This window comes from Mus pahari, chromosome 12 (assembly GCF_900095145.1).
Source record: "Mus pahari chromosome 12, PAHARI_EIJ_v1.1, whole genome shotgun sequence".
NCBI lineage: Eukaryota > Metazoa > Chordata > Mammalia > Rodentia > Muridae > Mus > Mus pahari.
In genome coordinates, this window is record NC_034601.1 from 80,400,031 (window position 1) to 80,412,288 (window position 12,258).

The following is a 12,258-nucleotide window of genomic DNA, read 5'->3' on the forward strand; positions in this document are numbered from 1 at the left end:
CAGGGCCAGGAAGCAGGACTGGGTGGATTAGGGAGCAGGGTGGGAGGAGGGAATAGGAGATTTTGGGATAGCATTTGAAATTTTTATAAAGAAAATATCTGCTAAAAAAAGAAAAAGAAAAGAATAAAAGTAAAAATAAAAAAAAAGAGTGGGAGAAAGAGTTTCCTGCAGGGACGAATACAACAATTGACATAATGATGTAATCATGTTATAAAATGATATAATATAAAAAAATTAAAATAATTAGAATGTTTTGTATATTAGAGGTAGTGAACTTTTAACTTGTTTGCATCTGTAAAAACATTGAGAATTTTAAGGTTATTTGTGGGGTTTTGTGAGATCTGGGGAACAAATATGCAAGGACGGTTCATGTTTTAAGAGGCATGTGTTTGTCAGGTGGATATTGGACAATGGAGACTTTGTATCACTTTGACACAACCTAAAGTCCTATGATAAGAGTGAATCACTTTATCACACTTATGAAACTTACTCCATAAAATGGGGAAGTAGGCAAGCCTGTGGGGCATTTTATTAATTAGTTATTGATGAGAGAGTACCTGGTCCTTTCAGAGTTCTGCCAACTTGAACTCGTGGTCCTGGATGCTATAAGAAATCATGTTGAGAAGTACATGATGAGCAAGCCTGTAAGAAATATTCAACCATATCTCCACGTCAGCTCCTGCTTCCAGGTTCCTACCCTGTTTGATTCTTGTCCTGACATCCTTCAGTGATGAACAGTGATAGTGAAATGTAAGCCAAATGAACCCTTTCCTCCTCAACTTACTTTTTGGTCATGGCATTTTACCATGGCAATGAGGACACTTAAGACACCATCTCTCTTCCCAACCAACTTTTAGCTTACTATTTGTTGTCTAATTCTCCTCAATCCAATTTTGTTGTCCAGCTTTTCTGCTAATTGAAGCATAATCTAGTATGAGGTCAGTCTAACAGAGGTGTCATCATCAACACAGCCTGATCTTTAAACATGTATAAAACACTAAAGCCACCTGAGCTCCTACTGGTCCACCTTCTTCAGCTTGCCTCATGTTGCTTAACATAATGATCTGTAACATCCAGTTTCTTTGAAGTAAGTAATTTGAAGAAAAAACTAGGATATGGCATGACACATCTTGCTTATAGATTGGTAGAATTACTAACAAAAAATGAGTATGTTTGATAAACAAAATATAGATTTCATGCAATTTCTCTAAAATTTCCAATTTTGTTTTGAACAGAAGTAGACAGCACAATCCTGATGATCCCATGAATGCAAAAACAACACTAAGCAGAAAGGGCGATGCTAGATCTGACACAGAATCTGATCTCAAAATATACCACAGAATCAAAGTAATAAAAACTGAAAAATAGTAGCAAAAACAGACATACAAATGAAAAATTGAAGAAGATATGATGGAAAGATCTACTATTCTCATAAGTCAGTAGAAATAGCATACCATGGTAAAATTATATGACAGTATATGCTTATGTATATAAGAAGTGTCATGAATTTACCAACAACACAACAAATGACCAGAACATTTCTTTTTTTCTTCTTTTTCTTTTTCTTTTTCTTTTCTTCTCCTTCTTCTTCTTCTTCTTCTTGTTCTTCTTCTTCTTGTTCTTCTTCTTCTTCTTCTTCTTCTTCTTCTTCTTGTTCTTCTTCTTCTTCTTCTTCTTCTTCTTCTTCTTCTTCTTCTTCTTCTTCTTCTTCTTCTTCTTCTTCTTCTTCTTTCAACTTCTTCTTTTTTTCCGAGGCAGGGTTTCTCTGTATAGCCCTGTCTGTCCTGGAACTTCCTTTGTAGACCAGGCTGGCCTCGAACCCAGAAATCTGCCTGCCTCTGCCTTCGAAGTGTTGTTATTAAAAGTGTGTGCCACCACATCCCGGCAAACAGAACATTTCTTATCAGATACTTTGAAATACATATTTATTTTACAATAATAAGGCAAAGCAAAGAAAACAAAATATATTTTCAGTATGGAGCACTACAAACCACACAGACATAGAGAGAGGTTTCAATGATTTGTACTGTGGCCCAGTAGAAATTCATGAGCATTAAATAAACTCACTATAGAATGAGGCATTGTCTTGAAACTAGATCCAGATTTTCTTGATAAAGCCTGTGATCTGATCTTGGGCTTCTAAAATATGAGCACAATTATCTCAGTTATGCAGTGTTGTTTGACCAGTAAACTATGGCACCCTGATGTTTTCTGAAGCACAGTAGAGACTTGTGTGATGTCATAATGCCTGTGGGTTTTGTCACCAATATCCAGGTGTATAAAAGGCCCTTGGCAGGTGGCTCCATCCAGACTCCAGAAACCTACTGCTTGATCTCCCTCTGAACACTCCACTCCTGACAACATGTGTTACTATGGCAGCTACTATGGAGGCCTGGGCTATGGCTATGGTGGCCTAGGCTGTGGCTATGTCTGTGGCTATGGCTGTGGCTGTGGCTATGGTGGCTATGGTTATGGCTGCTGCCGCCCACTGTGCTGTAGAAGATACTGGTCCTGTGGCTTCTACTGAGGACATTATGCAGATACCCACCCTTTCTAACCAGAAGGGCCTCCAAGTGTTTCAATACCAGGAACTCAAAAATGTCGTCAAAAATTCTAACTTTAGGACAAAACATCGTGTTTTATATTATCCCTATCATACTATGTAAGTGATATCAAGTTTGAATCTCAACCATTATTTAAGAAAGAAAGAAAGAAAGAAAGAAAGAAAGAAAGAAAGAAAGAAAGAAAGAAAGAAAGAAAGAAAGAAAGGAAAAAACAGAAACCAACACCTGTATAGCATCATATAACTAAATAAAATTTACAAAATAATTTCTGTATGTTCTTTGCTTTTGTATCTGGCTGGTCACGTGTGTGGAGGGAGCTGTGGGAATGTGCGAGGGGAGTAAATGTGTGAGGGAGGAGACAGACATGGAGAAGGAAAATGGGAGGGGAGTAAGGGAAGGGAGAGGAATTTAGAGAGAGAAAGAAGCAATTCTTGCCAGTGTTCAAATACAGATGATCATTTTCTTGTATTTATAATTTGACTATTATGATTGTAACAATAAACTTGGTAGGGTAACTATTCTTTAAGATTCAGTGATTTAAATCTAATTATGTAAGAACCAATATGACTTCTAGATCATCTGTCCCTTCCCTGTGTGTTTGCAAATATGCCACATGCTAATTTTTTCATAGCTACACTAAATCGAATTCCCATTAATGATGAGGAAGGGTGCCCTTTTGTCTACATTCCCTGTAACATTCACTTTTCTTCTCTCTAACATTAAATATCAAACAGTTGTGTGTACTAATCTCGCCTTGATGTTGATTTGCATCTCTGGGATGTTAATGTGTCCATTTGTCCACCTACATCTATTTCTTTGAAAAATTCCTGCTATAAATCTCAGTTCATTTTAGTGTTCACTAAATTAATATTTTTTTTTGGCTTTTCTTAGCTGTGTTTATTCCCCCACACATTTCTGTATTAATTGCCTTCCTGATATACTTGTTTTCTTCATTTGTTTGGAACTATATTTTATGCAGTCCTTTTGTGTTCAGAACTTTCTTAGCTGAATTCCCGAAAAGGTTTTTGTTTCTCCATATCTTTTTTTATACATATTTGTGACATCATATGCGTTTTGTATGTATTGATGTGTGTATTTATATGTACAGGATCGTATGTAGTAGTGTGTCTGTGTGGGAGAGTTTTTATTTAGTTTTTTTTTTCCCCCCATTTGCTCTCCACCTTACATATTGAGATAGAACCATGCAAACTGGTGTCTGGGATTCTTGTTAGTTGGCCATAGATCTGATTCCACTTAATCTGCCAGGGTTAAAGATGGTCTGACATACTCAAATATCCTTTAAGGAGACTGCTGTGGGTATCATGATATTATTACATAAGCATTGGTCATTTTATTTAATTCTCCTTCATTCCTCTCCACACCCCCTACCCCTACCCCTCCTCTGTTTTCATGTCTCATGCATGACATTATTTTCTTGTCTACCCATTCCATTTATATCTTATCTTCTCCTGGTGCCTTTTAGTTTCATGACATATTATGCAAACACAACAACACATTCATATATATACATATATATATATATATATATATGTATATATATATATGTAAATACACACACACAATTCAAATGTTGATTCTATATATGACCTAAGCCTTGAAGCATTTGCCTTTCTTTAATTTTTTCTAAAACTGTTTTAAATATAAAATTTTTGTATTCATTAAAATTAATTATAAAATTTTTTAAATATATTCATCTCAGGTTTTTACTTTACCATAAATCTTATACAATGTTCTATTGCTTTGAAAACATACCATGACCATATCAATTCCTAACAAAGAAAGGATTTAATTGGGACTTGTGTGAAATTTCAGAGATATAGTCCTATTTCATCATGAGGGGACATAGTGATGGAGAAGTAGCTGAGATTTCAAAATATAGATCTGCAAGCAGCAGGAGAAGGGAGACTTTGGGTTTTGCATGGACTATTGAAACTTTAAAGTCCATCCCTAGTGATGTATTTCCTCCAACTAGGATATACCCACTATTCCTTTCAAATAATGCCAGACCCTACTGACCAAATAATCAAGTCCATGACCTATGTGACCATTATCATTAGTGCCATAACATTCCAATTCCTTGCCCCCATAGGCTTATAGCAAAACCCTATTAATCCTAAAATACAATTAGTCCAACTTCAAAAGTCCCATAGTCTATCACAGTCTCAACACTGTTTAAAGGTCTAAAGTTCAAAGTCTTTTTTGAGACCCAAGGCAATTCTTAACTGTAAATGCTTTAAAAGCAAAATACAAAAACAAATCATATATTTCCAACATGTACAGAGTACACATTACAGCTCCAAAAGGGAGAAAAGTAAGTACAGTAAGGAAATACTCGGCCAAGGGAAGTCGGAAAACCGGGTTGCAAATTCTACACTCTGCTTCCCATGTGTGAAGTCAAAGGCCTCTTCACATATCCATTTCCTTTCATGTTTGTTGACTGCAATGTACTTTCTTCTCTTTTGCTGTTTCTATACCCGGTCTTCTGCTCTCCTTGGTAAGAATCCCACAACTCTAGCTTTACTAACATTGTGCAGTATCCAACTCAAATGTGCACAGCTTCCCACAATGCACTTTCTATGGCTCCATGGAGTTACACCTCTGATACATGCCAGGCCTCAAAGCTTCCCTTAGCTGAGAAGAAAAATCCCCAAACACTTATTCTTGTATCATTGACTCAAAAGCCAGAAATGCATAGCCAAATCTCCAAGCTCTGCTTCTTCCAGGCTTTGGAACATGGCCCACGCATGCACTTCAATTTCATCAGCTTTCTATTTCTGATTATTTTCCTTCACAACTTGAGAATCTCTCTAACTGCTTCTCTTAAATTGGAAGCTTGTCTCAGGGGCATCTTTCCCTATGGATACCACTCCTTATTATCTTTAGAATTAAGCTTTTCATTAAAGATTTCTATCTCCATAAACACTGGACTTAGATCCATTATATTTCCTGGTGCTTCTTTTCTCCTCAAACTGTACATGTAGTATTTTTCATACTTAGCATTCACCTTTTGGGGGTAAATATGCATAGAAATTAATCAACAATAACCATGTGACATCTTGAAATCTCTTCTGCCAACACCATTAATCCAAGAGACTGAAATTTGGCCTCAGACAAAGTCACAAAGCATCCACATTTTTGCCAAAATATCACAAAAAAATGTTCTCTAGGCTATTTACTAATATTCTCCTCTGAAATCTCTTGAGCTAAGTGGTCAAAAATTACATTGCTCTTAGCAACATTACCTTCCGTGTTCTTACTAAGACAGCCTATTAAACTACTCTTAAAGCATTCACCTTCTTTGCTAATCCAAAGTCCACATTCTGTGAACAAGCCCCATAGTCTGTCACTTCCACACTCCAATACTGATATCCAATAGTTAATTGGGGATGGGAGATTCTATTGCCATGGGATGACAACTAAGATCAGTGACAACAGTTTAGTGAATCCTGCCTAAGCTTAGAAGACAAGCACTGTGTTCTACAGGGGTTGAATGATAGAAGTGATCCAGGCACTTAGAGGAGTTGAGAAGTTTGAATGGCGATTCCAGACACTGTGTGTTATTTACTATGGGTAGATTAGTTTTGCTTTAATCTTATCATGACTGTGCCCTGGTTCTTCCCTCTTTAAGTAAGAATGTATTCAATGTAATCTGAAATTTTCAAAAGCCCACAGTTGACAGATTTTGAACTTTTCAAAGAGGTTCTGGATTTTTAAAAGAATTGTTAATTTTAGAAGGACTGAACTTTTAAAGTGTTTGAATCTGCAAAAACGTTAAGACTTTTAAAGTTATTTGTGTTTTTATTGTGAAATCGTGGGAGTGAATGAGAAAGGACATTTTGTGACTTTACAGAGGTTTGTTTGGTGTCAATTTGTCAAGGAACCAATTATAATGAAGAGTTTGTATAAACTTGACACAAACTAAAGCCACACCATAGGAGTGAGCCATGTCAGCACAGTAAAGAAAATGACTCCATAAAATGGGGAAGTAGGCAATCCGTAGTGCATTTTATTAATTATATGTTGATGAGGGAGGGACAAGCCCATTCCAAGTAGGGCTAACTCTAGATTTGTGACCCTACCAAACCCAGACACTATTGCACATGCCAGCAAGATTTTGCTGAAGGGACCCTGATATAGCTGTCTCTTGTGAGGCTATGCCAGTGCCTGGCAAACACAGAAGTGGATGCTCACAGTCAGCTATTGGATGGAACACAGGGCCCCCAATGGAGGAGCTAGAGAAAGTACCCAAGGAGCTGAAGGGGGCTGCAACCCTATAGGTGGAACAACAATATGAACTAACCAGTACTCCCTGAGCTCGTGTCTCTAGCTGCATATGTAGCAGAAGATGGCCTAGTCAGTCATCATTGGGAAAAGAGGGGCCCTTGGTCTTGCAAACTTTATATGTCCCGTAAAGGGGAATGCCAGGGCCAAGTAGTGGGAGTGGGTGGGTAGGGGAGCAGGGTGGGTGGAAGGTATAGGGAACTTTGGGGATAGCATTTGAAATGTAAATAAAGAAAATATCTAATAAAAATGAAAAAAAAAAGAAATTAGGTTGAGTAATCCATGATGATCCAGGTTGAGCACCCCACCATGGTCTGTGCATCAATTCCTATCTCCAGGTTTCTATTCTGTTTGAATTCCTTTCCTGACTTCCTTCCATGATGAACAGTAATGTAGAAGTGTAAACAAAATGAACCCTTTCCTCCTCAATTTGCTTTTAGTTATGCTTTTTCAGCATAGTAAGAGAACTCTAAGACACAATCTCTCTTCCCAACCAACTTTGAGATTGTTTGTCTTCTTGTTGTCTAATTCCCCTCAGTCCAGTTTGTTGCCCAGCTTTCCTGCTAACTGAACCATGAACTAGTATGTGGTAACTCTACCAAAGGTGACATTGTTAAGGAAAAAAACTGATCTTTAAACAGGAATAAAGTGCTAAATATATATATATAAAGTGTCATCAAGTTACCAATAACATAACCAATGAAGAGATCATTCCTCAACAGAAATGCTTAGGAAATACATACTTATTTTACAATACAAAGCAAAGCAACAAAAACAAAGATACTTTCAGTATAGAGTACTACAAACAAACAGACATGAGGAGGAGAGAGAGATTTCAATGTTTTATATTGTAGCACGGTGGAGATTCATGAGTATTAGATAAACTAACTGTAGAATGAGGCATTGTCTTGAAAAAGTCTCATGATCTGACCTTGGGATCCTAACAGATGAGCACAATTATCTAAGTTATGCAGCGTTGCTTGGCCAGTAAACTGTGGCGCCCTGATATTTTTTGAAGCATAGTAGAGACATGGGTGATGTCATAACATCTGTGGTTTTAGCCACCAAGTATCTAGGTATATAAAAGGCCCTTGGCAGAGGGTTACATCCAGACTCTAGAAACATACTGCTTATCTTCCACTGAATAGTCCACTCCTTAAAAAATATGTGTTACTATGATGGATACTACGGAGGCCTGGGCTATGGCTATGGAAGCCTAGGCTATGGCTGTGGCTATGGCTATGGTTGTGGCTATGGCTGTGGCTGTGGCTATGGTGGCTATGGATATGGGTGCTGCCGCCCACTGTGCTGTGGAAGATACTGGTCTTATGGCTTCTACTGAGGACATTATGCAGATACCCAGCCTTTCTAACCAGAAGGGCTTCCAACGTTTTCACACCAGGAACTTAAAAATGTCTTTAAAAACTCTAACTTTAGAACAAAATATCTAAAATGTAATTGAAGTCCAACATGATCATTTAATTTGTCATCTGAATTTGGACCATTATTGTGTTTTATGTTATCTTCATCATAATCTGTAAAATGATTTCAAGTTTGACTCTCAATCTTTGTTGTTTTTTTTTTTTTAAGTGTATTATCAAATAGCGAAATGATTAAACTCTACAAAACAATTTCTGTCTCTTCTCTGCTTTTGTACCTGCTTAGTCACATATGTGGAGATGGTTATGGGAAAGTTGAAGGGTAGTAATGGAGAGGAATTTGCAGAGGGAAGAGAAAATGAGAGAAATGAAGAAGAAAAGAGGAAGTTACATAAGCTGCGGAGGTTTCAGCACTCATCTACAGATGGATATTTGGTTGTTTATAAAACAACTACTATAAGCAATGTGACAATAAGCATGGTAGTGTGCCTATTTTTTAATATCTAGTAATATTATATTAGTTATATAAGAAGCACTATGATTTCTAGATCACCTATCCCTTTCCTATACATTTGCAAACATGTCAAATGCTCTCTTCTGTCATGGCTGCACAAAGTTGTATTCCCATTAACAATGGAGAAGGGAGAACTTTTTCTACATGCTTAGTAACATTCATCTTTCTTATTTCTAATATTACTTATCTAAGCTGTGATCTGAAATATCATCTTTTTAATTGCATCTTTAAGATATTAGTGACAGAAAACATTATTCTATTCATTTGTCCATCTGGCTATTTTAAAAATACCTGTTCTAAAAATCAGCTCATGTTGGCATTCATTTATATCATTTTATCTGTTTAATTTAGCTGTGCATATCCCCCCAAAATATGTGTTAGTCTTCTGCCTTATATACTTGTTTTACTTATTTGTGTGCAACATATTTCCACCCAACCTTGGGATTTCTATTTTTATTGTAATCCCCGCCCATGGAATTCAGTTTGTGTTGCCTGGCTTGTCTTGGATTGGGGCCTGACTCTGGCGTGTAGCCAGACTACCAGAAGCCATATCATTAACCAAAGCTGATCTTTCTTCTTGAGTTTCATGTGGTTTGTGAATTATACTTGGGGATTCCCAGCCTCTGGGCTAATATCCACTTATCAGTGAGTACATATCATGTGTGGTCTTTTGTGATTGGGTTACCTCACTCAGGATGATATTTACTAGTTCCATCCATTTGCCTAAGAATTTCATTAATTCATTGCTTTTAATAGCTGAGACCAAAGTGTGGATACTTCAATCCTTCTTAGAAGAGGAACAAAACTCCATGGAAGGAGTTACAGAGACAAAGTTCAGAGCAGAGACTGAAGGCATGACCATCCAGAGATGCCCCACTTGGGGATCCATCCCATATACAATCACCAAACCCAGACAATTTTATGGATGTTAACAAGTGCTTGCCTATAGAAGCCTGTTGTAGCTGTCTCTGGAGAGGTTCCACCAGTTCCTGACAAATGCAGAGGTGGATGCTCATAGCCATCCATTGGACTGATCACAGGGTCCCCAGTGAAGAAGCTAGAGAAAGGACCCAAGGAACAGAAAGGGTTTGCAACCCCATAGGAGCAAACTAACCAGTACCCCCAGAGCTCCTAGGGACCAAACCACCAACCGAACAGTACACACGGAGGGACCCATGGCTCCAGCTGCATATGTAGCAGAGAATGCCCTTGTGGGACATCAGTGGGAGGAGAGGCTCTTGGTCCTGTGAAGGCTCTATACCCCAGTGTAGGGGAATGCCAGGGCCAGGAAGCAGGAGTGGGTGAGGTGGTGAGCAGGGGGAGGGGGAGGGGTTTGTGGAGGGGAAACCAGGAAAGGGGATAACATATGAAATATAAATAAAGAATATATCTTTTTTTTTTTTAAAGTGATCTTTCAGCAGCTATCAAATGCTAAATGCTTCTCAGTTAATGGTGGCTGACCTCTCCCCTCCATCCATGTTAGGATCTTTTCTTTTCTTTTCTTTTCTTTTTTTTTTCCTATTGGGAGCTTGCTCAGATCTTATGCATATTGTCACGATCACTGTGGGTTGAAATGTCTATTTACCATGCTTTGTCTTGAAAACAACTCCCTTGAAGTCATTCACCACCTCTGATTTTTACAGTCCCCCTGTCCCCCTTCTACAAAGATCTGTGAGCCTGTGGCAGGTAGTATGATATGCATGTCCAATTTAGGATTGAGAACAATACCTACTTTAAAATGCACATTAACCAGTTTGGACAGCATATCTTTTTGTTGACTGCCACTTGTTGCAAAAATTTCCTTGATTTGAATTTAATTTAATATATATATATATATATATATTGGCATAAGGCAGAAGTAATCATTTAAATCATTCACAGGACAATTAGTATTTGGTTCTCCTCTTGGATCTGTGAACCTGTAGTTTTTAATTTTTTATTACATTTAGTCTTGTATCATTCCTGCTAGTGCTCGGATAGGAGATATGCATATACTATATAATGCACTTGGAAGTAAGAAGAAATGATGGGAAACTGAATTTTCTCCTTTCACTATATGAGATGCTCTGATCAAACACAGGTCCTGAGGTGTAATGATGGTATACAGCTTCACCCACTGAGTTACCTCATAAGCCCAGCATTTGACTTTCTCAGTATAGTTTATTTTGCTTAACATAATTACCAGTAGTACCTATTTGGGGGCAGGGGTATAATTATAAGAAACTAGGATAGGGAATGACAATAATGTCCTGTTGATGGACTGGCATAATTAATAACATGGAGATGGCTGTTCGCTGAAACAGTACACAGATTTCATGCAATCTCCATCAAAATTCCAATTATATTCTTAACAGAATTAGACAACACAGTACTAAAAGTCATATGAAGGCACAAAATGACATTAATACTCAAAATAATACAAAGCAGAAACAAAGATGCTGGACCTACCACAGAACCTAATCTCAAATTATACCACAGAGCCATAGTAATAAAATCTAAATGACAAAATCACAGAAAAAAAAAAACCATACAGAAAATTTAAAGAATATGTATGAATAAAATGCATTTATATTAAAAGTAATTATGTTCATGTAGATATTAACTATCATTAAGTTATCAATAACTTAACAAATAACCACATCATTCTTCATTAGAAAGGCTTGGTTATTTCTCCTGATAGAATTATTCTACATTAACAAAGCAAGCAAAGAAAACTGAACACAAAGACCCTTTATCTATGGAGTACTACAAAACAAACATAAAAAATAAGAGAGAGCTATTTCAATGATTTGTACTGTGGCACAGATGAGTTTTATAAGTATTAAATACAATAGAGACAGAATCGGGCAGTCTTAAATGCAGTATCAGAATTTCATGTTAAAGACATGTGATTTGATCATGAGATCCTGACAGATGTGCACAATTATCTCCAGTTACACAGCTTTGTTTGGCCAGTAAATTATGAAACCCTGATGTTTTCTGAGGTACAGTGGAGACATGTGACATTTTAATGCCTGTGGTTTTCTCCACCAAACTCCTAGGTATATAAGAGGTCTTTGTCAGTTGATGACAACAAGACACAAGGATCCTACTACTGGTCTTTTGCTAACTCATCTAGTCCCGACACTATGTGTTACTACGGTAGCTACTATGGAGGCCTGGGCTATGGCTGTGGAGGCCTAGGATGTGGCTATGGTTGTGGCTATGGCTGTGGCTATGGTGGCTATGGATATGGCTGCTGCCGTCCACTCTGCTATAGAAGCTACTGCTCCTATGGCTTCTACTAAGGAGTTTCTACAGCTGCCCAGCCTGTAGCCTGTCATCTGCAGTCTTGCAAACATATCCTCAAGTTTCCTCACATGAGGAATTTTAATATATCTTTATAATTTCAAACTTTATGCTAAACTTATCTGAGAAAAATCAACAGTGCCTGGACATCGTTATCATTTTCATCTGGATTCAGTGACAGTTTGCAAATAATTGTATCAGTGACTTTGTA

General features: G+C 37.4%; 2 protein-coding genes across 3 annotated transcripts; both read left to right on the forward strand.

Moving 5' to 3' along the window:
• Positions 1–2,362: 2,362 nt before the first annotated feature.
• On the forward strand, positions 2,363–2,527 carry LOC110329361 (keratin-associated protein 20-2-like). Its single transcript, XM_021208942.1, has one exon. It carries the CDS (start codon positions 2,363–2,365, stop codon positions 2,525–2,527), a length of 165 nt encoding a protein of 54 aa, XP_021064601.1.
• Positions 2,528–8,031: 5,504 nt separating this feature from the next.
• On the forward strand, positions 8,032–12,046 carry LOC110329318 (keratin-associated protein 20-2-like). Of its 2 annotated transcripts, XM_021208875.1 has the most exons (2): positions 8,032–8,122; positions 11,943–12,046. In XM_021208875.1, the coding sequence occupies exons 1-2, from the start codon at positions 8,032–8,034 to the stop codon at positions 12,044–12,046; spliced, it is 195 nt and encodes a 64-aa protein (XP_021064534.1). The 2 variants fall into 2 exon arrangements, with proteins under 2 accessions (XP_021064534.1, XP_029400112.1); XM_029544252.1 differs by lacking the exon at positions 8,032–8,122 and having other exon boundaries at positions 11,888–12,046.
• The last annotated feature ends 212 nt before the right edge of the window (positions 12,047–12,258 follow it).